Source organism: Scyliorhinus canicula, chromosome 23, assembly GCF_902713615.1.
Source record: "Scyliorhinus canicula chromosome 23, sScyCan1.1, whole genome shotgun sequence".
Lineage (NCBI taxonomy): Eukaryota > Metazoa > Chordata > Chondrichthyes > Carcharhiniformes > Scyliorhinidae > Scyliorhinus > Scyliorhinus canicula.
In genome coordinates, this window is record NC_052168.1 from 25,936,757 (window position 1) to 25,961,887 (window position 25,131).

Consider the following 25,131-nt stretch of genomic DNA (forward strand, 5'->3'; position numbering starts at 1 on the left):
TCATTAGCAGGTCAGGACATGCCCTGTAAGAAAGAATGAACATTGACTCACATCCCATGGGGACCAGAACTGAGCACGACAATATATAAATCTGAAATAAGAACAAGAAAATGGCTGAAAATGCTCAGAAGGTGGTTGGTGGAGGTACAGTACGAACATAGGGACTAGGAGCAGGGTTAGGCTCCTCTATATCTGCAGGTATATAAGGGGTTAACATCTGTACGTAAGTGCTAGACAACCACTAGATGGCAGTACCAGATTTATGTATATAAGCTACAATCAGAGGGGGTTCCTGCCCCTTCGTATCAGGATGACTAGTGAGCAGAGTGTGAGAGATATAGCTTAGTGATCAGGTGTAGTTAAACATTATATACTTCATTTTATTTGTCTAATCTTCAGTTATAGTTGTAGAAGAGTGAACGAACTCATAGTTATTGATAATCGTTACTCAATAAACAGCATTTGCCTAATTTGAAGACTTTGAGTGTGACTGAACATCAACCATCCGACCGTTCTGGAAGTAAGTAAATGAGTAACAAGATATTACTATACGTAATATTCCATGGCTGATCTCCTCTCAGCCTCTAGTCCACCTTCCTGTCTGTTCTTTTTCTTTAAAATATAAATTTACAGTACCCATTCATTTTTTTCCCCCAATTAAGGGGCAATTTAGCGTGGCCAATCCACCTACCCAGCACATGTTTGGCTTGTGGGGGAGGGTGAGACCCACGCAGACATGGGGAGAATGTGCAAACTCCACACGGACAGTGACCCAGAGCCGGGATCGAACCCGGGACCTTGGCGCCGTGAGGCAGCAGTGCTAACCACTGTGTCACCCTGCCACCCCATGATTTAGGCAATCATAAAGTGATAGATAGACTATCATCACAGGATTCATGCTTACATTTATCTTGCCTTATCTTAGTAGGGCAGCACGGTAGCATTGTGGATAGCATAATTGCTGCACGTGCAGGGAGTCTGCACGTTCTCCCCGTGTCTGCGTGGGTTTCCTCCGGGTGCTCCGGTTTCCTCCCACAGTCCAAAGATGTGCAGGTTAGGTGGATTGGCCCTGGATAAATTGCCCTTAGCGTCCAAAATTGCCCTTAGTGTTGGGTGGGGTTACTGGATTATGGGGATAGGGTGGAGGTGTTGACCTTGGGTAGGGTTCTCTTTCCAAGAGCCATTGCAGACTCGATGGGCCGAATGGCCTCCTTCTGCACTGTAAATTCTATGGTAAATTCCCAATACATCAGATTTGCTGCCTCTGAGACATGAATCTAAGCCTGGGAGAAGCATCCCATTATCCTCCCAGCATCAAATTTCCCTAATTCCACCGGATAGAATATAAGACCGGGGATGTACCTCTGAGGCTGTACAAGGCTCTGGTCAGACCCAGTACCTCTGAGGCTGTACAAGGCTCTGGTCAGACCCCATTTGGAGCATTGTGAGCAGTTCTGGGACTGCTATCTAAGGAAGGATGTGCTGGGGCCTTGGAAAGGGTCCAGAGGAGGGTCAGAAGAATAATCCCTGGAATGAAGAGCTTGTTTTATGAGGAGCGTTTGAGGATTCTGGGTCTGTACTCGTTGGATTTTAGAAGGATGAGGGGGGATCTTATTGAAACTTACAGGGTACTGCGAGGCCTGGATAGAGTGGACGTGGAGAGGATGTTTCCATGAGTAGGAAAAACTATAAGCAGAGGACACCATCTTAGATTAAAGGGGTGATCTTTTAAAACAGAGATGAAGAGGAATTTCTTCAGCCAGAGGGTGGTGCTTTTTGCAGGAAGGCTGTGGAGGCCAAATCACTGAGTGTCTTTGACCGAGATAGATAGGTTCTTGATCAATAAGAGGATCAGGGGTTATGGGGAGAAGGCAGGAGAATGGGGGTGAGAAAAATATCAGCCATGATTGAATGGCGGGGCAGACTCAATGGGCCGAATTCTGCTCCTATGTCTTATGGTTTTACGGCCTTATGGATCACCCTTGCCTGAGATGAAAAATCCTGTATTTCTGGCATAGCCTCTATAGTCTTTGTGATGAAAGTGATGTCCTGCCTTCCCACCTGGGCACCTAAATGTGTGGACGTCTAGGTTCTCTGTTTTCTGGGAACCCTTGATGTAAATATCTCTTGACTCTGCTGGTAACTATTGAACGAGAAAAGACCATCAGCCCATTCAACCCATGGGCCTTCTTAAAAACACACTGTGCATATTTCTTCAATTCCATTAAATAACTATAGTCATTGTGTAAGTGGAGACAGAGGCTATTTGGTTCCGGGAAACACTTGGTTGGAAGTCCCTTCATTCGGCCGGTTAGATCCATTTGGATAGAGTAGCGAGTTGCACGGAAAGAGGATCGATCTTATTCAGAGGTGGAATATATTACTGCCACCTACCAGAAACAGGGTTCCGTGGTTTCGTTTTTCTTGTAAAAGTAAGTTGAATCCCACGCGTATGGCTTCGTTTCGTTATTATACTCCCAGAACCATCCGAAGAAGTTGGAGAGTTTCCTAGCCGTGGGCAGGATCCTCGTCACGTTGGGTTTATAATCACAGGATAAGCCAAAGCTTCCAGCAGAGACGATGGGGATCTCCAAAAATGTATCCAGCCTGACAAGAACAAAGAACAAAGAACAATACAGCACAAGAACAAGACCTTCGGCCCTCCAAGCCTGTACTGGTCATGATACCAACCTTAGACATAACTCTCAGCACTTCCTTGTGCCATATCCCTCTATACCCGTCCTATCCATGTGTTTGCCAAGATGCCTTTTGATCGTCATTAATGTATCTGCTTCCACAGCCTCTCCTGGCAACGCGTTCCAGGCACTCACCACCCTCTGCGTAAAAAACCTGCCTCGCACATCTCTGAACTTTGCTCCACGGACCTTAAACCTATGCCCCCTGGTGACTGACCCGCCCACCCTGGGAAAGAGTGCCCGCCCATCCACTCTATCCATGCCCCTCATTATCTTGTAGCCCTCTATCAGGTCACCCATCAACTTTTGCCCTTCAAATGAAAACAGCCAGAAACTATTCAGTCTCTCCGCATAGCTAACACCCTCCAGACCAGGCAACATCCCGGTAAACCTCCTCTGCACCCTCTCCAAAGCCTCCACATCCTTCTGGTAGTGTGGCGACCAGAATTGTGCGCAATATTCCAAGTGTGGCCTTACCGAGATTCTGTACAACTGCAGACTTGTCAGCTTTTACACTCGATGCCCCTTCGAATGAACGAATGAAGGCAAGCATTCCGTCTGCTTTCTTGACTACCTTGTCCACTTGTGTTGCCACTTTCAAAGATCTGTGGACCTGCACGCCCAGATCTCTCTGACTTTCTATATTCCTAAGAGTTTGCCTTTTACGGCATATTGTCCCTCTATGTTAGACCTACCAAAATGCATTACCTCACATAGGGGAGCATGGTAGCATAGTGGACAGCACAGTTGCTTCACAGCTCCAGGGTCCCAGGTTCAATTCCCAGCTTGAGTCACTGTCTGTGCGGAGTCTGCACGTCCTCCCTGTGTCTGTTTGGGTTTCCTCCGGGGGCTCTGGTTTCCTCCCACAGTCCAAAGATGTGCAGGTTAGGTGGATTGGCCGTGATAAATTGCCCTTCATGTCAAAAAGGTTAAGTGGGGTTACGGGGATAGGGAGGAGGTGTGGGCTTGGATAAGGTGCTCTTTCCAAGGGCCGGTGCAGACTCGATGGGTCGAATGGCCTCCTTCAGCACTGTAAATTCTATGATTTTATGATTTGTCTGGATTAAACTCCGTTTGCCATTTCTCTGCCCAAGTCTCCAACCTATCTATGCGAAATGAAATGAAAATCGCTTATTGTCACAAGTAGGCTTCAAATGAATTTACTGTGAAAAGCCCATAGTTGCCACATTCCGGCGCCTGTTCGGGGAGGCTGGTACGGGAAATTAACCCCCTCTGCTGGCCTGTCTTGGTCTGCTTTAAAAGCCAGTGATTTAGCCCAGTGTGCTAAACCAGCTGTATCCTCTGACAATCCTCAACACTATCCGCCACTCCACACACCTTGGTGTCATCCGCGAATTTACAAATCTGACCAGCTACATTTTCCTCCAAATCGTTTATATATACTCCAAACAACAGAGGCCCCAGCACAGATCCCTGTGGAGAACCACTAGTCACAACCTTCCATTCAGAAAAACACCCTTCTACTGCTATCCTTTTAAAAGACCCAATACCTTCTCCTTTTCGATGTCAACATGACCCAGTCTGTCCACGAACCCTACCCAAGAATCATCTTCTACAAAGTCCTTTTCTTTAGTGAACACTGATGCAAAGTATTCATTTAGTACCTCACCCATTTCCTCTGGCTCCACACATAGATTTCCCCCCACTGTCCTTAAGCGGTCCAATCCTTTCCCTGGCCAACCTCTTGCTCTTCATATACGAATAAAAGTTTTGGGATTCACCTTAATCGTACTTGCCAAGGACTTTTCATGTCCCCTCCTAGCCTTCCTAATTTACTGCTTAAGTACCCTCCTACTTTATTTGTACTCCTCAAGAGTTTTGACTGTCCCCACCCTTCTAGACCCTACAAAAGCCTCCTTTTTCTTTTTGACGAGGTTCACAGTATCCTTCGTTATCCAAGGTTCCCTAAAATTCCCAAACTTGTCCTTCATTCTCTCAGGAACGTGACTTTCCTGAATCCTAATTAACTGTCGCTTGAAAGGCTCCCACATGCCCGATGTTGATTTACCCTCCAAAAGCCGCACCCAATCTTCAATTTTTGTCTAATGTTATCGTAATTTTCCTTTCCCCAGTTTAGCACCTTAACCCTACCCTCATTCCTCTCCAAAAATACCCTAAAACGTACCGAATTGTGGTCACTGTTCCCGAAATGCTCCCCGACTGAAACTTCAACCATCTGTCCAGGCTCATTTCCCAATACCAGATCCAGTACTGCCCCTTCCCGAGTTGGACTATCTACATATTGCATCAAGAAGGCTTCCTGGATACACCTTACAAACTCTGCCCCATCCAAGCCCCCTAGCGCCTAGTGAGTCCCAGTCAATATCGGGGGGAATTAAAATCCCCCCTACCACAACAACCCTGTAACTTTTGCACCTATCCAAAATCTCTCCACCTATCTGCTCCTCTATCTATCGCTGGCAATTGGGGGCCCCGCCTGTAAGGGAAGGGGGCCAAGTAAGGGGAAAGTGAGAGTTTGTGATGACGTTATTTATTTCTAATTTCTTGTTGCTTTTTGGCTGACTTTTTTTCTGGTCGTTTCTTTGACTCTGGCCCCTTGAGCATCTCTGGTATTCACTGTATCACCATTGGCAGTCAGACCTGACCAGCTTAGGTTCTAAGGTCTGCAATGTCCTCTCCAAACCTGCTTAGTCCTCTACTTCACTCTCCTTCAACTCAACATCTTGGATCACCTCTTTGTTCAGGTTTAGGTCATCTGTCCGAATATTTCCTTATATGCTTTTGTCAAATTTGGTTTGAACACGCTCCTGTGAAGTGCCTTGAGATATTTTACTGAGTTAATGGTGCTGCATGTCGTTCCCGTTGAAGGCAGGATTACTCATGGCCATTAAATTCCATTGGGTGCTGCTGGCCCTCCTGCCTCTCACCCAAGTAACCATTTGAGTAAGAGGGAGGGGATTCCCTGAGGGAATACTAAATGGGGCCAAGTCCACCCACACACAATGGGCAGGTAAGTCTGGATTCTGGGCCTCCCAATCCCATTCCCAGGCCACCTGATTTTTGGGAGTTCCTTTCAAAAGTGCGTACCCGGCACTCCCAAGCAGGCTGGCTCCATTGCGGAAATAGATGCCTCTGTAATTTTCATCAAGTCAAGCCAGGTTGTTAAAGAGTCGTGGCTTATGGCCCCTCATAAGAGTCATGAACTAACCTGCATGAGGGGCCTTTCAAAAGCTGAGTTACAAAGGTCCCTTCCCATACCCCCTAAGCCAAGCTATGGCACTTCTATGCCAACCGATCCACTGTACACCATGTACGACTAATAAACCATAGTAGGACATCTAAAATAAAAGCTTTAAAAAAAGACATTCATTCATTACTTTCCACTATGTTTAAACATAGTCATTTCACTACAAGACAATAAAAGTGGAAAATAATGAATGAATGTATGAATGAATGAATGAATGAATGTATGAATGAATGAATGAATGAATGAATGTATGAATGAATGAATGAATGAATGAATGTATGAATGTATAAATGAATGAATGTATGAATGAATGAATGAATGAATGAATGTATGAATGTATAAATGAATGAATGTATGAATGAATGAATGTATGAATGTATGAATGAATGTATGAATGAATGTATGAATGAATGAATGTATGAATGTATGAATGAATGAATGTATGAATGCATGAATGAATGAATAAATGAATGTATGAATGAATGTATGAATGAATGAATGAATGAATGAATGAATGAATGAATGAATGTATGAATGAATGAATGAATGAATGAATGTATGAATGAATGTATGAATGAATGAATGAATGAATGAATGTATGAATGTATAAATGAATGAATGTATGAATGAATGAATGTATGAATGTATGAATGAATGAATGTATGAATGAATGAATGAATGAATGAATGAATGAATGTATGAATGAATGAATGAATGAATGAATGTATGAATGTATAAATGAATGAATGTATGAATGAATGAATGTATGAATGTATGAATGAATGTATGAATGAATGTATGAATGAATGAATGAATGAATGAATGTATGAATGAATGAATGAATGAATGAATGTATGAATGAATGAATGAATGAATGAATGTATGAATGTATGAATGTATAAATGAATGAATGTATGAATGAATGAATGTATGAATGTATGAATGAATGTATGAATGAATGTATGAATGAATGAATGTATGAATGTATGAATGAATGAATGTATGAATGCATGAATGAATGAATGTATGAATGAATGAATAAATGAATGTATGAATGAATGTATGAATGAATGAATGAATGAATGAATGAATGAATGAATGTATGAATGAATGAATGTATGAATGTATGAATGAATGAATGAATGTATGAATGCATGAATGAATGAATGTATGAATGTATGAATGAATAATTTTTTTTAAAGCTTTTAAAAATCACATCCTATTGACACTGTAGAGTTCATTCGTTCTATATGGTGAGTAGTTGGGCATGGGCATGGAAGTGTCATAGCTGGGCATAGAAAGCACGAGGAGCTATAGGAGGTGAATAGAAGGATATAGCTTGGAATAAGGAGGTACAAGGAACCATGGGAAGTGGGTAGGGGCCTGCATGTGGACAATAAGGTGGCTGGATGGTGCATGAGGAATGTGTTGGGAGGGGGGGGTGGTGGTGAGGGGGTGTGAGGAGTAGGGGCTAGAGTATTTTCATTCTAACTGGGATGGAGTCCCTCGGCACTGGGGTGGGCCTTTTAAACACTCTCAGCGCCCTGCAAATGCCGCCATCCTCTTTCCCAGGGTGGCTGGCTTAACTCCAGCCCACACGTCCACCCGCCTCGGAGCAACGCCACTTTCTCTAGAGGCGGGCAAGCTGAGCCGGGAATTGTTCCGATTCCTGCTACCCGTCTCAGTGATGAAAGTTCTGGCCAATGTCACACCTTCCAGTCGAGGACACTGATTGTGATACACACGCAGGAACTCTGCCCAATAATTTCCTGATTAAATAGCAGCACCACATTGACTGAAATCAGCGCTCTCAATACAGGCCCCAGTGCGAACTTGATACCGTCCCCTATCTGCATAGTTCAGCACTACTGCATCCATGCACCCACTGATATATCAGGGATGCTACTTAGAATCATACAATTATCGAACAAAATAGCATCAAAGTATTCCAGTTAGCCCATCATGCCTGTGGGAGTCACACAGGCAGAGAACCCAAACTCAGCAGAGCTGTTTGAAACATATCCCATTTTCGCTGTCCCAAGGGTCTTAACATGCAATATGGGAGGGACAAAGTTATGAAGAAGGTGTTGACGCTCTTGAAAGGTGGTTATGATGCGTTTTTGAGTGTCATGATCTGAGGTTATTTAAATCCCCAGCCCTTTAAAATGAAAAAAAAAAAACTAGGCTGCAGCTTTTAGTCTCAATCAAAAGGAAGGCACCTATTGCTGAAGTTCATTGATTAGCCATCTGTTCCTGCAGCTTCAATAGACTTGTTGACATTTCTCATTAGGTTGTTATTATAGCTGAGCCTGCTATTAGTGCTTTTGAAAGCCCCCAAATCACTTATCTCAGTAAGATGGGGCTAAGTTCTGTTGGGCGGCTAACGCAGCAAAGGTGTTGGGGTGGTGCGGGGCTGTGTGGACACGGATGTAATCACAGTCAGTTAAGGAGACAGGCTTGGGGGCACTGGTAATGATGCCACTCCCGGTAGCGCCAACTAAATATTCAACAAATCCTGTGGTGGTGGCCATGCTGAAGATTTGGGGGCTGTTTTCTTACCTGTGTGGTAGGTAACATGCTACTCAATCCTTGGCTAAGGAAGAGGTTGTCTGAATCTCAATGAAGAAGACTCGAACTCATCCAGTAGTAACAAAAGGTTTATTGAGTAACTATAACAATAATTGCGCGAGTTCTTTACTTTAACTTTGATACTAGTGATAAGGTTAACAAGATCTAACTACAGTAACCTAATGTAAGTCTACTAGCCATCTGAACTAGTCTGCTATTGCCCTGGTCACAGTGCACACCCAAGAGACCCAGAGACCCAATGGGGTTGCCTTTCATACCCTTGTTGATCATGTGGTGCTACTGATTACACATTAACCCCTTGTGTACATGCACATATAGAGATCACTACAGGGGCAGCGACCCCAACATTTCGAATTGGGAACAATATTGCGGCTGGCTCCCATCTGTGCCAATCATTCATTCGAACCGGCAAGGCCATATACCACATTTAGTGCTAGGAAGGAGAGGGGGTTGGAGAAGGTGGGAGGTCCGTTTTTAAAGGGGCGTTTTGCTAGCTTGGAGGAGTTAAAGCAGAAGCGCAGAGGGATTTAGGTGCGGATCTGGGTTAAGCAGTTTCTTCCAGCCTTTCCGATGGTTCAGCTGTCCACCTTGTTGGAACAAATTTTATGCTGCGCGCATGGGTGGCGGGTGGTACGCCCAGGATGTACCAGCGCATAGCGGGGGAGGAATTGGGTTCGGTTGAGGGGACGAAGGCGAAATGGATGGAGGAGCTGGGGCCAATAGTAGAGGAAGGGGCGTGATGTGAGGCATTGAGGAGAATGAATGCGGCATCGCCTTGCACGGGGCTGAGTCTCATTCAGCCAAAGGTCGTTTTTTGTGCTCACCTCACGAAAACGAAGATGGGCCGCTTTTTTGAAAAGATGTAAGAAAGGCGCGAGCAGGGGTTGATGTCCTGGCCTTTGCTTCGTTGGTGGCTGAGGTGTATTACATGTGGAAACATCCTTTCCACATCCACTCTATCCAGGCCTTGCAGTATCCTGTAAGTTTCAATAAGATCCCCCCCCCCTTCATCCTTCTAAACTCCAACAAGTACAGACCCAGAGTCCTCAACCGTTCCTCCAATGACAAGCTCTTCATTCCAGGGATCATTCTTGTGAACCTCCTCTGGACCCTTTCCAAGACCTAAATTGGGGTCCAAATCTGTTCACAATACTCCAAACGGGGTCTGACCAGAACCTTATACAGCCTCAAAGGTACATCCCTGGTCTTGAATTGTTGCCCTCTCGACATGAATGCTAACATTGCATTTGTCTTCCTAACTGCCGACTGAACCTGCACATTAACCTTAAGAGAATCGTGAACAAGGACTCCCAAGTGCCTTTGTGCTTCTGATTTCTGAAGCATTTCCCCATTTAGAAAATAGTCTATGCCTAAATTCCTCCTTCCAAGGTGCATAACCTCACACTTTTCCACATTGTATTCCATCTTCCATTTCTTTGCCCCCTCTCCTAGCTTGTCCAAATCCTTCTGCAGCCCTCCTGCTTCCTCAATAATACCTGCCCCTCTTCAGATCTTTGTATCGTCTGCAAACTTAGCAACAATGCCTTCAGTACCTTCTTCCAGATCATTAATGTATGTTGTGAAAAGTTGTGGTCCCAGCACAGACCCCTGAGGCACACCACTAGTCACCGGCTGCCATCCTGAAAAAGACCCCTTTATACCCACTCTCTGCCTTCTGCCAGTCAGCCAATCCTCTATCCATGCCAGGGTAAAGTTGCCACCCAATTATGCAGTGAAAATGATCAGTGAGTGACCTTGGTGTGCTTAAAGAATTCTCCACCAGCCATGGACAATCCGCGGCCTATCCCTTCAAGCCTGAAAATAAAGTATTGCCAACTTCTGCGGCAACTCCTGTACAGAGAACAACTCATGGACTTACGTGACAATTTGAAAGGTGGCGTAGGTGCATGTTGGACCCAGAACTGCGCAACCCAATTTTCCGGCCACCTAGATCCAGGAATAAAGAGAATCAAAGTCAGAGGTTGTCACTCTCACTGGCCCTCGCTCACCCTTCTTCCCTCACTATGTGTTCACTTCACTTGCGAGGTGTGGTGAATGTAATTCACACTATTGTATTGTGTAGTATTATGTCCTTGTGGGCTCTGTCTGTGAGCCATTGCGCGGCTCTGCCCATAGGGGGAGATGAGGAGCTTGTACAGGGCTCCACCCTCGGCTCCGCCCATGGCTCCGCCCATGGCCCCTCCCACTACCGGAAGTATAAAGTGCTCCAGACGTGTAAGCCTGCCCTCAGTTCTTCTGGTCGCAGGCAGGCTCAGTTGTAAGACTATTAAAACCACAGTTTACTTCCAATCGTGTTCCGAGTGAATTGATGGTCGCATCATGAGGCACAGTGTGACATAATGCAAATAACGGTCAAAAGTCCAGCCGGAACGTGGTGAGAATATGGGACTGACTGCCAGACGGAGGAGTTGCCGCAAATAATATAGAGGTTTTTTAAAGAATTTTGAATATCCAGTTATTTTTTTTTCAATTGGGTTGTGGGGGGTGAGACCCACGCAGACACGGGGAGAATGCGCAAACTCCACTCGCACAGTGACCCGGATTGAACCTGGGACCTTGGCGCCGTGAGGCAGCAGCGCTAACCACTGCACCACCGTGCCATCCATAATATAGGCGTTCTTAAGGGGAAACTAGGTTAAAGTTTTGATCGGATCCCCATGGGGGCATAACTAAAATGACCAGATTTACCCCCGAAGAAGTTAGCAACAAAATTTCACTATTTTGCGTTGCTATTTCTACTTAAACGTGAATCAACTGATTAACTTCAAATCAAAAATTACATTTCACTTTAAATGATAGGGCAACATGGTAGCATGGTGGTTAGCATAAATGCTTCACAGCTCCAGCGTCCCAGGTTCGATTCCCGGCTGGGTCACTGTCTGTGTGGAGTCTGCACGTCCTCCCCGTGTGTGCGTGGGTTTCCTCCGGGTGCTCCGGTTTCCTCCCACAGTCACAAAGATGTGCGGGTTAGGTGGATTGGCCATGCTAAATTGCCCGTAGTGTCCTAATAAAAGTAAGGTTAAGGGGGGGGGGGTTGTTGGGTTACGGGTATAGGGTGGATACGTGGGTTTGAGTAGGGTGATCATGGCTCGGCACAACATTGAGGGCCGAAGGGCCTGTTCTGTGCTGTACTGTTCTATGTTCTATATAAATATACATCTTAGAAGACGTCAAACATGTGTATCAGTTCCCTAAGTGATGTGACACCACATGGCTGCTTGTTCCATAATATTTTTAAAAAATAAATTTAGAGTATTCAATTAATTGTTTCCGATTAAGAGGCAATTTAGCGCGGTCAATCCACCTGCCCAGCACATCTTTGGTTTGTGGGGGCGAAACCCACGCAGACACGGGGAGAATGTGCAAACTCCACACGGACAGTGACCCAGAGCCGGGATCGAACCTGGGACCTCGGCGCCGTGAGTCAGCAGGGCTAACCCACTGCGCCACCGTGCTGCCCTCTTGCTCCATAATATGCTGGATGTTATTCACAGAGGGGTCAGTCTTCTCCAACCACAACTTTCACCTTCAGGTCTCACGGTTACAATTACCATGAAAATGAAAATCGCTTATTGTCACGAGTAGGCTTCAATGAAGTTACTGTGAAAAGCCCCTAGTCGCCACATTCCGGCGCCTGTTCGGGGAGGCCGGTAAGGGCACACTTCTACAAAGCATTTCTCCCTTGGGTTACAACAGTCCTGATGTTGTAGCTTTCCACAGATCCTTTACAACCGTCCAACCAGCAACCTGCTGATTCACGGTTTGGCCATTCCTAGGAAAGCACCCAGCTCTTCAGCATCTTCGGAGATTCCCACAGCTTTCCAGGTTATAGATCTCTTTAGCCAGCTCGCACATTGCATCTGAGAACCCTTGGCACCTACTCTGTCAAGCCGTAAAACCAAACCCTTCCTGAGAGCGATTTGCTTCTCCTCCTCACAAAAATTCAGTGTTTCCCTTTTGTCTCTGTTGGCTTCCTCTTTGTGCCCGCACCTGTGTATTGATTATTGATCACCTTCACCCTCCAGCTCTTCTGCTTGTAACCCTCCTTTGTGTCCAGTAGCCACATGGCTTAGAACATAGAACATAGAAAAGTACAGCACAGGATATTAATCTTCTTGTTAAAATAAAGCAACATACTGCAGATGGGCAGCACGGTGGCGCAGTGGGAGCACTGCAGTCTCACGGCGCCGAGGTCCCAGGTTCAAATCCCGGCTGTGGGTCACTGTCTGTGTGGAGTTTGCACATTCTCCCTGTGTTTGCGTGGGTCTCACCCCCACAACCCAAAGATGTGCAGGGTAGGTGGATTGGCCACGTTAAATTGCCCCTTAATTGGAAAAAATGAATTGGGTACTCTAAATTTAAAAAAAAAACATACTGCAGATGCTGGAAATTCAGCCCATCGAGTCTGCACCGACCCTCGAAAGAGCTCCCTACCTAGGCCCAGTCCCCTGACCTATCCTTGTAGCACCACATAACGTGCGCATCTTTGGACACTAAGGGCCAATTTAGCATCGCCAATCCACCTAACCTGCACTCTTTGTACTGTGGGAGAAAACACAGTTATGCTATTTATTCCCAAATGTGTGCGTTTAATAAAGTAGAACAAGCCTTGTGAACTCAATCAGTTCTGGATTGGTCCCAACCGGTATGAAATGCATAAGAACTGACTCCGAAATCCATACAACTCTGCCCAGTCCCCCGACTAATGGGTAAGCTGCAATTACAGCACAGGACAAGATCCTCTTTGGGAGATTGGGGTGGGAACTGCAATAAATTCTGAAGTTGGAAATGCCACTGATGTGTTGCATCCTATCGAATAACTAGGTAGGACCCGTCCACAGGTTTGCAACTCAAAACTAACCAGTTTTGTACTCACATATAAATTTTTTAGATTCTCCACACCTTCACAGGTACTGGAGGGGCAGCCTTTGGCGAGATACAATGCTGTATCAAAGCCGTCAAATGTTGCATTCACTGTGACGTTAAAACCTGGAAAATAAACACAACTGTTACTTTTTCACCAAATTCTCCCACCTTTGAAATTGGTGGTTTTCCATCCCAAAGTGGTCATTTTTATTCGACTACTCAATCACTGGGTAATAATTCTTTCAGTCTTCATCTATTCCCCCCCTTTCTCTTTATTCCCCCCGCCCCCCCCCCCCCCCCCCCCCGCCTTTTCCTACTCCCTCTATCCCGATCATGCCATCCTTCTCTCCTGTCTATACTGCTGAGCTTTATCTTAGAACAATCTTATGAGCAGCACGGTAGCATAGTGGATAGCACAATCGCTTCACAGCTCCAGGGTCCCAGGTTCGATTCCGGCTTGGGTCACTGTCTGTGCGGAGTCTGCACGTCCTCCCCGTGTGTGCGTGGGTTTCCTCCGGGTGCTCCGGTTTCCTCCCACAGTCCAAAGATGTGCAGGTTGGGTGGATTGGCCATGCTAAATTGCCCTTAGTGTTGGGTGGGGTCACTGGGTTATGGGGATAGAGTGGAGGTGTTAACCTTGGGTAGGGTGCTCTTTCCAGGAGCCGGTGCAGACTCGATGGGCTGAATGGCCTCCTTCTGCATGTAAATTCTATGAAACATAGAAGGTACAGTGCAGAAGATGGCCATTCGGCCCATCGAGTCCGCACTGACCCGCCCACACCTCACCTTATCCCAGTAACCCCACCTAACCTTTTTGGACACTAAGGGGCAATTTAGCATGGCCAATCCACCTAACCCGCACATCTTTAGACTGTGGGAGGAAACCGGAGCACCCGGAGGAAACCCACGCACACACGGGGAGGACGTGCAGACTCCGCACAGACAGTGACCCAGCGGGGAATCGAACCTGGGACCGTGGCCATGTGAAGACACAGTGCTAGCCACTGTGCTACCGTGCCGCCCTTCTCACATAATCCCTGTCGGAATGACCACTTTTGGTCCTGGAACCCTGTTCACCTGGTTGTTGCTCTTAAGGTGGGCTAAACAGCTGGCTTGTAACGCAGAACAAGGCCAGCAGCGGGGGTTCAATTCCCGTACCAGCCTCCCCGAACAGGCGCCGGAATGTGGAGACTAGGGGCTTTTCACAGTAACTTCATTGAAGTCTACTCGTGACAATAAGCGATTATTATTATTATTATTATTTCCCACAGCAAACTACATGTCATCCTGTCTCTGAGCTCCCTGACCAATCATGGAGAGTGGATGACATATCCATTCTTTCTAATTCAACGGTCCTGGCGTGGGTTAGAAGGGATTACCAACATTTGGATTTTTTGATGTCAGGTCACTTATCATCCATTGCTCATCTGCTCCACTGGGAATTAAGTCTTATTCTGGAAGGCTGCAGATGTCAGGAGCGACCAGCTGGAGCCTCCTGGGCCACTGGAGGTCAGACATGTGGAGAGAGCTGATCCTCTGCTTGTCGACCCTTTGTCAGGGGTCTCAATTCCTTCCAGTTGGACTGTGGTGTTCATCCCGCCTGTGAAGGGTGAAGAGAAGGCAGTAAATGCAGTGGCGGTGGTTTGGCCTCTGCACTTGCCCCTGAGCAGAGCTGAATGGTAGGTAGAGTGCATAAATTGGGCCGAAGTCATGGAGAAGGTATGCTGTAGGGATGTGCAGCTGAAGGTGAGTGAAGTGCCAGTTGGGTGAGCACTTTCCAAGCAGCTGTCAAGCAGTGGGAACACTCTCTGACGGAAGAACTGCTTTGAACAGTGTGATGATATGTGGACTATCATCGATATTTATAATATAATAACCAAACCGTATGTAAACATTAGTACCTGTATGTATAGATTAGTATTCTAGCATCCGACCACAGGTGGCGTAATGACAGGAGAACATTACTGGAAGACGACCACATGTTGAGACAGGACGCATTCTGGCATCCGACCACAGGTGGCGTAACGACAGGAGAACATTACTGGAAGACGACCACATGTTGAGACAGGACGCATTCTGGCATCCGACCACAGGTGGCGTGGCGAGAGGAGAATGTCACTGGGAGACGACCACATGATGAGACAGGACGCATTCTGGCATCCGACCACAGGTGGCGTGGCGACAGGAGAATGTCACTGGGAGACGCACACATGTGAGATACAGAACCTGGACAGCAGGTGCAGAATGAAGTGGCATACCTGCAATTCCTGAGTCAACAGTAATTCTTTTTTTTTTTAAATTTAGAGTGCCCAATTAAGGGGCAATTTAGCATGCCCAATCCACCTAACCTGCACATCTTTTGGTTTGTGGGGGTGAAACCCACGCAGACACGGGGAGAATGTGCAAACACTACACGGACAGTGACCCAGAGCCGGGATCGAACCTGGGACCTCGGCGCCGTGAGGCAGCAGTGCTAACCCACTGCGCCACCGTGCTGCCCAATCAACAGTAATTAATAATAGTTGTTTGTATTTAGCCATCGTCTCCAAGTGTAATCTTAAGAGACATCATAGAAATCCTTCAGTGTTCTAGTTAATTAATAAACAGTTTTGTTCATTTACAAAGCCGCATGTTCTCTGATCACTTCAACTACAAAGGCCTCGCCATCCATGCATACAGAGAACATTACAGACAGCCATCTCTCAACGGCCATGGCTGGAGCTCTTCAGTCGAACTGATCAAAGCCTTCCCAGATTGAAGCAGCTCTTCCCGCTGTGCATTCTGCACAGTGCCTGGCTAGTTGAAAATGAAAATCGCTTATTGTCACGAGTAGAATGAAGTTACTGTGAAAAGCCCCTAGTTGCCACATTCCGGCGCCTGTCCGGGAAGGCTGGTACAGGAATCGAACCGTGCTGCTGGCCTGCTTGGTCTGCTTTAAAAGCCAGCGATTTAGCCCAGTGAGCTAAACCAACCCCTAGTTACTGACAAGGCTGGAAACAGGTCCCCTAGCTGCGAAATCCAGCATTCATAGTTAAAACAGCCCTTCTTAACTCCTTCAAATGCTTCTTAATTACTGACTGACAGATCCAAGAGGGTTCCCCACACGCCTTCAATCCAGACCCGGGGTAAATCCAGATAATGGGAGATGGAAATGGGATCTCATGTCAACTTGCAAGACTTTCCCACCTCATATGCACCTGAACCCACCTCTTAATGGGCTGGCAATATTTTACCCTGTCTTTCTCTTCCTTAGCCCTGTCACGCTCTCTAATTCTCTTCTTTCTTTCTCTCAGTCGCGATCTTGCTGTTTCTCTCGAGCCCTCTTTCCTCCTCGTTCCCCATCATTCCCTTTCTCGCCACCCTTCTTGTTACCGACTTCTCTCTTGATCCTCATCCTATTTTGTCTCTTGCTATCCTTCTTGCCGTAGCCCCCTCCTCTCTCTGTGCCTCTCAGTAGCTTCCTCCAGCTGCCTCTGATCTGAAATGAAACCATTGATAACGTCAGAAATATTAGGTGTAAGAAAACCAATTCTGCACCTTTGTAGGTCACTTGCAAAAACATTGAAGGAAAATCAAAAACTCCTTTGACACTGTGTAAATAAACCTCCCCAGTCCAGAACATGTCACCTTATATTACATGATGTGCCCCATTTTACTGAAGTAGCTAATGTCAAGTTTAAACCCAGGATTTCCAAAGCGGCTAAGGTTTTTATTATAATCTCCCTACTTACCACTGGCTGGGGACAAATGGCAATCCCACAATCCTTATGGAGTATGAACTTCCCGTTGGAACCAACAATTCTACGGACACGTGCTTGTAGGATTAGAATAGCGGTTTTAATATACTCACAACAGAGCCAGCCTATTAGCCATTGAACTTTCGGTGAACTGGCCGGCTGACCATGTGGCACTGATCTTTATACAGCAGCTTCCGGGGGGAGGAGTCCTGGGCAGAGCCAAGGGAGAATCCCCGTACAACTCGAGCATTCCCAGCGCTACTCCCCCTGGTGGTCAGGTGGTGCAACTGCAGTTACAATACAGACACATGTATATACAGATTATAATCCGGTGTGAATCACATTCACCACACTTCCCCAATGAGGGGGCGGAGAAATCGTTAGTAGATTCCCCACATAAATCGAGCTGGCCCGTATGGAACCAGCTAGAGAGGAGTGAGCAGCAAGGGATTTACTGCTGCTGTTGTGCAGATTAATATATGTTATTGTAAATAAATGTTATTTTTTTCTATCCTACAACTCATGCTGGATTCTTCGTGGCTCTCACAAACGTTTTCCCATAAAATATAGCTTAATAAGGCTACCTCTAACGTAAAAGACAGCTTCATTGGTGAAATATGAAAATTATCTATGTTTTTAAAATTCAGTTTACAGGATGTCGGCATTTATTGCCCATCCCTAGTTGCCATATGGAAGGTGGGGGTGAGCTGCCTTCTCGAAGCTCTGCAGTCCATGTGGTGTAGGTACACCCACTGTGCTGTGAGAGAGGGAGTTCCAGGACTTTGACTCAGTGACAGTGAAGGAACGGCCGATATATTTCCAAGTCGGGGCGGTGAGTGACTGGGAGGGGAGCCTCCAGGTGGTGGGGTTCCCGGGTATCTGATGCTCTTGTCCTTCTAGATGGTAGTGGTAGTGGGTTTGGAAGGTGCTGCCTAAGGAGCCTTGGTGAGTTCCTGCAGTGCATCTTGTAGATGGTACACACGGCTGCCTCTGTGCATCGGTGGTGGAGGGAGTGAATGTTTGTGGAAGGTCCCAGTGAAGTTGAGTTGTAAAGTTAGAGAAAGGGCTACGGAGAGCAGACTGTAAAGAGGGACGTAAGGGCACCCCTTTGGAGCAGTGGTATTCATGTTTGACATGGCCATAGATCTGCTTGTCGGTTAGCTTTGAGTGTACACGGGGCTCCAGGCAGAAGGAACGTCAGAAGGCGAGATTGAAGAGATTGAAACCCTGTGAGGCGATCATTGTTAAAGCAGTCTAAGTGGGGTAACCTTCAGAGAAAATTGCAAAGAGAGATCTTCAATGGTGGAGATTGCAAACCCACGTGAGAAAGCAGTTTCTATGAGGTTGGTTGACTCACAGTGGGACTAACATTGAGGGGATTTGTTGAGAAATCAATGGAATCTGTTCTTGTTGCATTTGTCATTTACTCTGTCATGGGGTGTGTCCAACCGCAGTTGATCTGTTAATTCACATGCACCTTTGGGGGCAGCACGGTAGCACAAGTGGATAACACTGTGACTTCACAGCTCCAGGGTCCCAGGTTCGATTCCCCGCTGGGTCACTGTCTGTGCGGAGTCCGCACATTCTCTCCGTGTCTGCGTGGGTTTCCTCCGGGTGCTCCGGTTTCCTCCCACAGTCCAAAGATGTACAGGTCAGGTGGATTGGCCGTGATAAGCTGCCCCTTAGTGTCCACGGATACGGAGGTTTGGTGGGGATAGGACGGGGGAATGAAAAATGAAATGAAAGTCGCTTATTGTCACAAGTAGGCTTCAAATTAGGGCAGCAGGGTAGCATGGTGGTTAGCATAAATGCTTCACAGCTCCAGGGTCCCAGGTTCGATTCCCGGCTGGGTCACTGTCTGTGTGGAGTCTGCACGTCCTCCCCGTGTGTGCGTGGGTTTCCTCCGGGTGCTCCGGTTTCCTCCCACAGTCCAAAGATGTGCGGGTTAGGTGGATTGGCCATGCTAAATTGCCCGTAGTGTCCTAATAAATGTAAGGTTAAGGGGAGGGGAGGGGGGGTTGTTGGGTTACGGGTATAGGGTGGATATGTTGGTTTGAGTAGGGTGATCATGGCTCGGCACAACATTAAGGGCCTGTTCTGTGCTGTACTGTTCTATGTTCTATGTTCTAAATGAAGTTACTGTGAAAAGCCCCTAGTCACCACATTCCGGCGCCTGTTCGGGGAGGCTGTTACGGGAATTGAACCGTGCTGCTGACCTGCCTTGGTCTGCTTTCAAAGCCAGCGATTTAGCCCAGTGTGCTAAACCAGCCCCTGGGAGTGGGTCGAGGTGCTCTTTCAGAGGGTTGGTGCAGATTCAATGGGCCGAATGGCTTCCTTGTGCATTGTAGGGATTCTATCGATAGGCTTTCAAAAAGGAATTCGATAAATATTTGAAGGGGGAAAGAATACGGAGGGAAATCTCGGAAAGTGGGAAATATTTGAATGAGTTGTCCAATTAGCACCAAAGAGCTAGCACAGGCGCAATGGGCTGAACGGCCTCCTTCTCTGCTCTCTGTGCCATCATCGCCTCCAAAGCACATCTGCAATATCAGCTGCAACCAACGGGTGGCAGCACCTTCTCACAGCAAGGACCCATCGGCAGCTCAGCAACATCTTTGCCAAAACACTCGCATCCCAGTGTCTTTAGACAACAGCAAGAAACCCACGAAGCAAGAGTCACACTATCAAACTATTCTCAATCAATGCTGTTCTCAGAGTCGTGCAGCGCTAAAGGAATCAAAAATCACCTCATTTTGCCTGTCCCACCAGTATAGATGCCCAGACCCCAGAAAGCTGAATATTATGTTTCTGTTTAGAAAGTAACAGAATTTACCTCTTCATAGATATGGGGCGCGATTCCCCGCTGCCCACGACGGGTCGGAGAATAGCGGGAGGGCCTTCCCGACATTTTTCCCGACCTCTCGCAATTCTCTCCCCCCCCCCCCCCCCCCCCCCCACGGCCACCCCACGACACGAATTGCTGCTCCCCGTTTTTTACGGCGAACAGCGATTCTCCCGAGGCCGATGGGCCGAGTTCCCAGGCCTTTACGGCCGTTTTCACGAACGCAAACACACCTGCTCTCACCGTTCGTGAAAACGGCCGCAAAGTGCCGTCCCGGACAACCATTTTTTATAAATGTTTTTTTATTGAGTTTTCATATTTTATATATGACAAATTACAAGTTATTAGAGAGAGAGAAAAAAAAAAATTTAACATGAATATTTACAGGTGAGCATCTTCATAACAATAATTGTGGCCGCCCCCTTTAACCGGCATACATATTTTACATTCCTCAATATGGCCGAGGCACATGTTTATTGGCATTTATTTATAGTTTGGTTTTGGGCCTTGGCTTGCCATCAAACCCCCATACCGAGCCCGTAGCCCCCCCCCCCCCCCCCCCCCCCCCCCCCCGGCTACCTTCCCCCGATTCCCGTCCATTTTCCCGATTCTTGGCCACCCGACTATTCTTCCTCTTGTTCGTTGGCCACAAACAGGTCCCGGAACATTTGCATGAATGGCTCCCACGTTCTGTGGAAGCCGTCGTCCGACCCTCGGATGGCGAATTTGATTTTCTCCATTTGGAGAGATTCCGAGAGGTCGGACAGCCAGTCTGCAGCTCTGGGTGGTGCTGCTGACCGCCAGCCAAACAGGATTCTACGGCGGGCAATCAGGGAGGCAAAGGCAAGGGCGTCCGCCCTCCTCCCCAGGAATAGATCTGGCTGGTCTGAAACCCCGAAGACCGCCACTATCGGTCATGGCTCCACCCTCACCCCCACCACTTTGGACATAGCCTCGAAGAAGGCTGTCCAGTACTCCACAAGTCTGGGGCAAGACCAGAACATGTGGGCGTGGTTGGCCGGGCCTCTCTGGCACCGTTCACATCTGTCCTCCACCTCCGGGAAGAACCTACTCACGGTTTCTCGTTAAGTGGGCTCTATGTACCACTTTTAGTTGCGTCAGACTGAGCCTTGCGCACGTGGAGGTGGAGTTGACTCTATGCAGTGCTTCGCTCCAGAGTCCCCACCCTATCTCCATCCCCAGGTCGTCCTCCCATTTCCTTCTTGTTGCGTCCAGTACGGTGTCGTCCCTATCTACCAGTCGGCCATACATGTCACTACAGTTCCCTTTCTCTAGGATACTTGCGTCCAGTAGGTCTTCCAATAGTGTCTGTCGTGGCGGTTGTGGGTACGTCCTTGTCTCCTTTCGTAGGAAGTTTTTGAGCTGCAGGTACCGTAGCTCGTTCCCCCAGCTAGCTGAAATTTCTCTGTCAGTTCGTCCAGTGTTGCGATCCTGTCGTCCGTGTATAGGTCCCTGACTGTCAGTGTCCCCCCGTCCTGCCTCCACCTTTGGAAGGTGGCGTCAGTCAGTGCTGGTGTGAACCTATGGTTGTTGCAGATGGGAGCCTTGTCCGACATTTTGGTCAGGCCAAGTTGCTGCCGCAGTTGGTTCCAGGATTGGAGGGTGGCTGTCACCACTGGGCTGCTGGAGTGTTTTTTGGGTGGGGATGGGAGTGCTGCCGTGGCGAGGGCCCGGAGGGAGGTCCCCATGCAGGAGGCCTCCTCCGCACGCACCCACTCGGCCTCTGGCTCCTGGATCCATCCCCTTACTCGCTCGGCTGTTGCCGCCCAGTGGTAGAATTGTAGATTCGGGAGGGCTAGCCCCCCCCTGGATTTTGTTTTTTGTATGACCTTCTTTGGGATCCTAGCATTTTTACCCCCCCATACGAACGTCCCGGACAACCATGGCACCGATTGGCACGGCCGTGGTGGCATGGGCCTGCGATCGGTGGGTACCGATCGCGGGGAGCGGGTCCGATACCCGCCACTATTTGTTCCTCCGCCGCCCCGCTGGATCAGTCCGCGGGGTGGCTGAGGGGCATGACGGCCCGCGCACGCGCGGGTTTGACGCATATGCGTGATGACGTCATCCGCGCATGCGCGGGTTGGAGCGTCATGGAGCACGTCATCGTGCGCGTCAGCCGCCATGATGCTTGGCGCGCGGGCTTAGCGACGGTCGCTAAGTCCGCGATGCCGTGGTTCACGGGGCCCCGCTGCTAGCCCCACCCGGGGGGGGGGGGGAGAATCGGGTCCCGGGAGGGGGCGCGGAGGCTGCCGTGAAACACGGCCAGTTTCACGGCAGCCTTTACGACTCTCCGCATTTGCGGAGAATCGCGGCCAGGAGTTTTGCAAAAATGTGGTAATCCCTGGAGTCACGATTCATTATTTAAGAAGCTTCTTGTGGGGTGACTATTCTCTATGGCACAGTGGTTAGCACTTCTGCTTCACAGCTCCAGGGTCCCAGGTTCGATTCCCGGCTTGGGTCACTGTCTGTGCGGAGTCTGCACGTCCTCCCCGTGTGTGCGTGGGTTTCCTCCGGGGGCTCCGGTTTCCTCCCACAGTCCAAAGACATGCCGGTTAGGTGGATTGGCCGTTATATATTGCCCTGAGTGACCAAAAAGGTTAGGAGGGGTTATTGGGTTACGGGGATAGGGTGGAAGTGAGGGCTTAAGTGGGTCGGTGCAGACTCGATGGGCTGAATGGCCTCCTTTTGCACTGTATGTTCTATGTTCTCATACTTATGCTGAGTATAAGATACATAGAGTAAATTGCTTTTAATCTTTTTGAACTTGTTTCTCGTTTGTTCAAAATCGGTGGAATCCTGTGGCTTTATTCCAAAAGCAGGTGTCTTGAATCTCTACCTTTATCTACTATAAACAAAATGTTATTGTTCCCAAACCGGATCTGCCCCCACCCCACATGCTGGGGTCTGGCCAAGGATGGTAACGATACCGTCACCATACAGCTGCTGTCCAAGTGGGCCCTCGTTTTATTACTGCAGTCACCGTGACGATATGAGCAGCACAAAAAGCAAACAAAACACTTTGGCCTGCGTCAGTGAATATTTAATTCTCCAAACTTCAGCCCGGGCGTTACAGATTTGCTCTCCTCCAAGTATTGATCACCCCGCTGCGGCTGTATTTGTTGGCCACATGGTGTTAACACACCCTGGCATCATTCTTATAAAAATACCCAACATTCTTTGGCCCTCGGCGGCCCAACAATTACAGTCACCCGGTTTGTAAGTTTAAACATGTTGTCTAACAAGAACAAATATGAAATACGCAGTAAATACAGCTGCTTGATGATGAGCTAACACCTGACTCCCCCTTTAACCGCCCCCACTCTACCCACACACACAAGACAGACAAACAACGAAGGGTGGAAAGGGGTAAAAATAATAAGGATTAAGGCCAAAAGATAAGAGTCCTTGCTTCAGATGATTAGTGCACTTTTTGCACAGTACAAATGTGGATTAAAGTCTCTGGTTTACAGCCCGTAATAATTTTCCTTACCGTTAGCAATATCTTACAGCTTTTTCAGGAGAGGGCCCTGGCTTCGTATCAGCCTGTTCTGCTGACAGCATTATCAGATTCTGGTCTCTGCTTGCCCTCTCTGTGGGGAGAGGGTTATCAGATTCTGGATTATGTTTGCAGCAGCCTTTTCTGCAGAGAGGGTAGGTTCCCACAGTGCCCTTACTAGTGAGAATTAACTGGTTATTCTCTGAAGAAAACAGAGTGGGAAAAAAGAGAGGTTTTCTCCCTTAGCTGCTAGAGCGAAACTGAAAGCTCTTTAGGTCTGAGAACCATTTCAGTGGGAACAGATCCCATCACCGCCTGTTACCGGGCAGGGCACCGCCTTTCAGGCCTATTCACCAGCCAAATCAGTCAAACCAAATCACCACTGATCCCTGCCTGCATTAAAGGCACAGGTCACAGCTTCCTTCTACTAGAATTAAAACGACAGGCAGCCTTACGGATACATGTCCATATATCATCCATGGATCAAAAATGTAACAGCAAAAATAAAAGAAGGGGCTGGTTTAGCACAGGGCTAAATAGCTGGCTTTGAAAGCAGAACCAGGCAGGCCAGCAGCACGGTTCAATTCCTGTACCAGCCTCCCCGAACAGGCGCCGGAATGTGGCGACTAGGGGCTTTTCACAGTAACTTTGTTTGAAGCCTACTTGTGACAATAAGCGATTTTCATTTCATTCAAATTTTCATTTCATAAGGGAATAAATAGGAAAATAACAGGAACATAGAACATAGAACAGTACAGCACAGAACAGGCCCTTCGGCCCTCAATGTTGTGCCGAGCCATGATCACCCTACTCAAACCCACGTATCCACCCTATACCCATAACCCAACAAACCCACCATTAACCTTACTTTAATTAGGACACTACGGGCAATTTAGCATGGCCAATCCACCTAACCCGCACATCTTTGGACTGTGGGAGGAAACCGGAGCACCAGGAGGAAACCCACGCACACAGGGGGAGGATGTGCAGACTCCACACAGACAGTGACCCAGCCGGGAATCGAACCTGGGACCCATGAGCTGTGAAGCATTTATGCTAACCACCATGCTACCCTGCTGCCCCTTTCAATGGCTGTAGGCACATTAAATTGATTTCACTTCCCTGCTCTTTCCCAGTATTCCTGCAAACCTTTTCCCTTCTAGCATTGCTTCAATTGCCTTCTGAAAGGTGGCACGGAAAGAAGTCTTACAACAGGTTAAAGTCCAACAGGTTTGTTTTGAATCACGAGCTTTCAGAGCACAGCTCCTTACTCAGATGAGCTCCGAAAGCTAGTGATTTGAAACAAATCTGTTGGACTTTAACCTGGTGTTGTAAGACTTCTTACTGGGCTCACCCCAGTCCAACTATATGAAGATTCGCCCAACTTCCTGGCTTTTGTGTTCTGCCTTCACTTACAAACCATCTATTATTTTGCTTCTGTGGTTTCCCTGATCTAAAGCTGCTGCCTCTCTGGGCGGGTTGGGTAGACTTCTTTCTGAAAGTTGTCACCCTGCAAAGTTGTAGCTTTCGTGTTGATTGATTATGATGCCATGAACATGTAATCGAAAGAGCTAAAAGGATTGCAAGATTACTTTTCCAGCCGTTTTGAAATCCACTCTTCCATCTGTATT

General features: G+C 47.6%; 1 protein-coding gene across 1 annotated transcript in view; it reads right to left on the bottom strand.

The window, feature by feature from the left end:
• LOC119956642 (heat-stable enterotoxin receptor-like) overlaps positions 1–25,131 on the bottom strand; it is a 163,361-nt gene that overhangs the window by 112,880 nt on the left and 25,350 nt on the right. The window contains exons 2-4 of the mRNA XM_038783982.1: positions 13,412–13,524; positions 10,394–10,461; positions 2,395–2,607 (exon numbers count right to left, since the gene is read on the bottom strand). Coding sequence (XP_038639910.1) covers positions 2,395–2,607; positions 10,394–10,461; positions 13,412–13,524 — 394 coding nt within the window. The remainder of the gene's footprint in view (positions 1–2,394; positions 2,608–10,393; positions 10,462–13,411; positions 13,525–25,131) is intronic.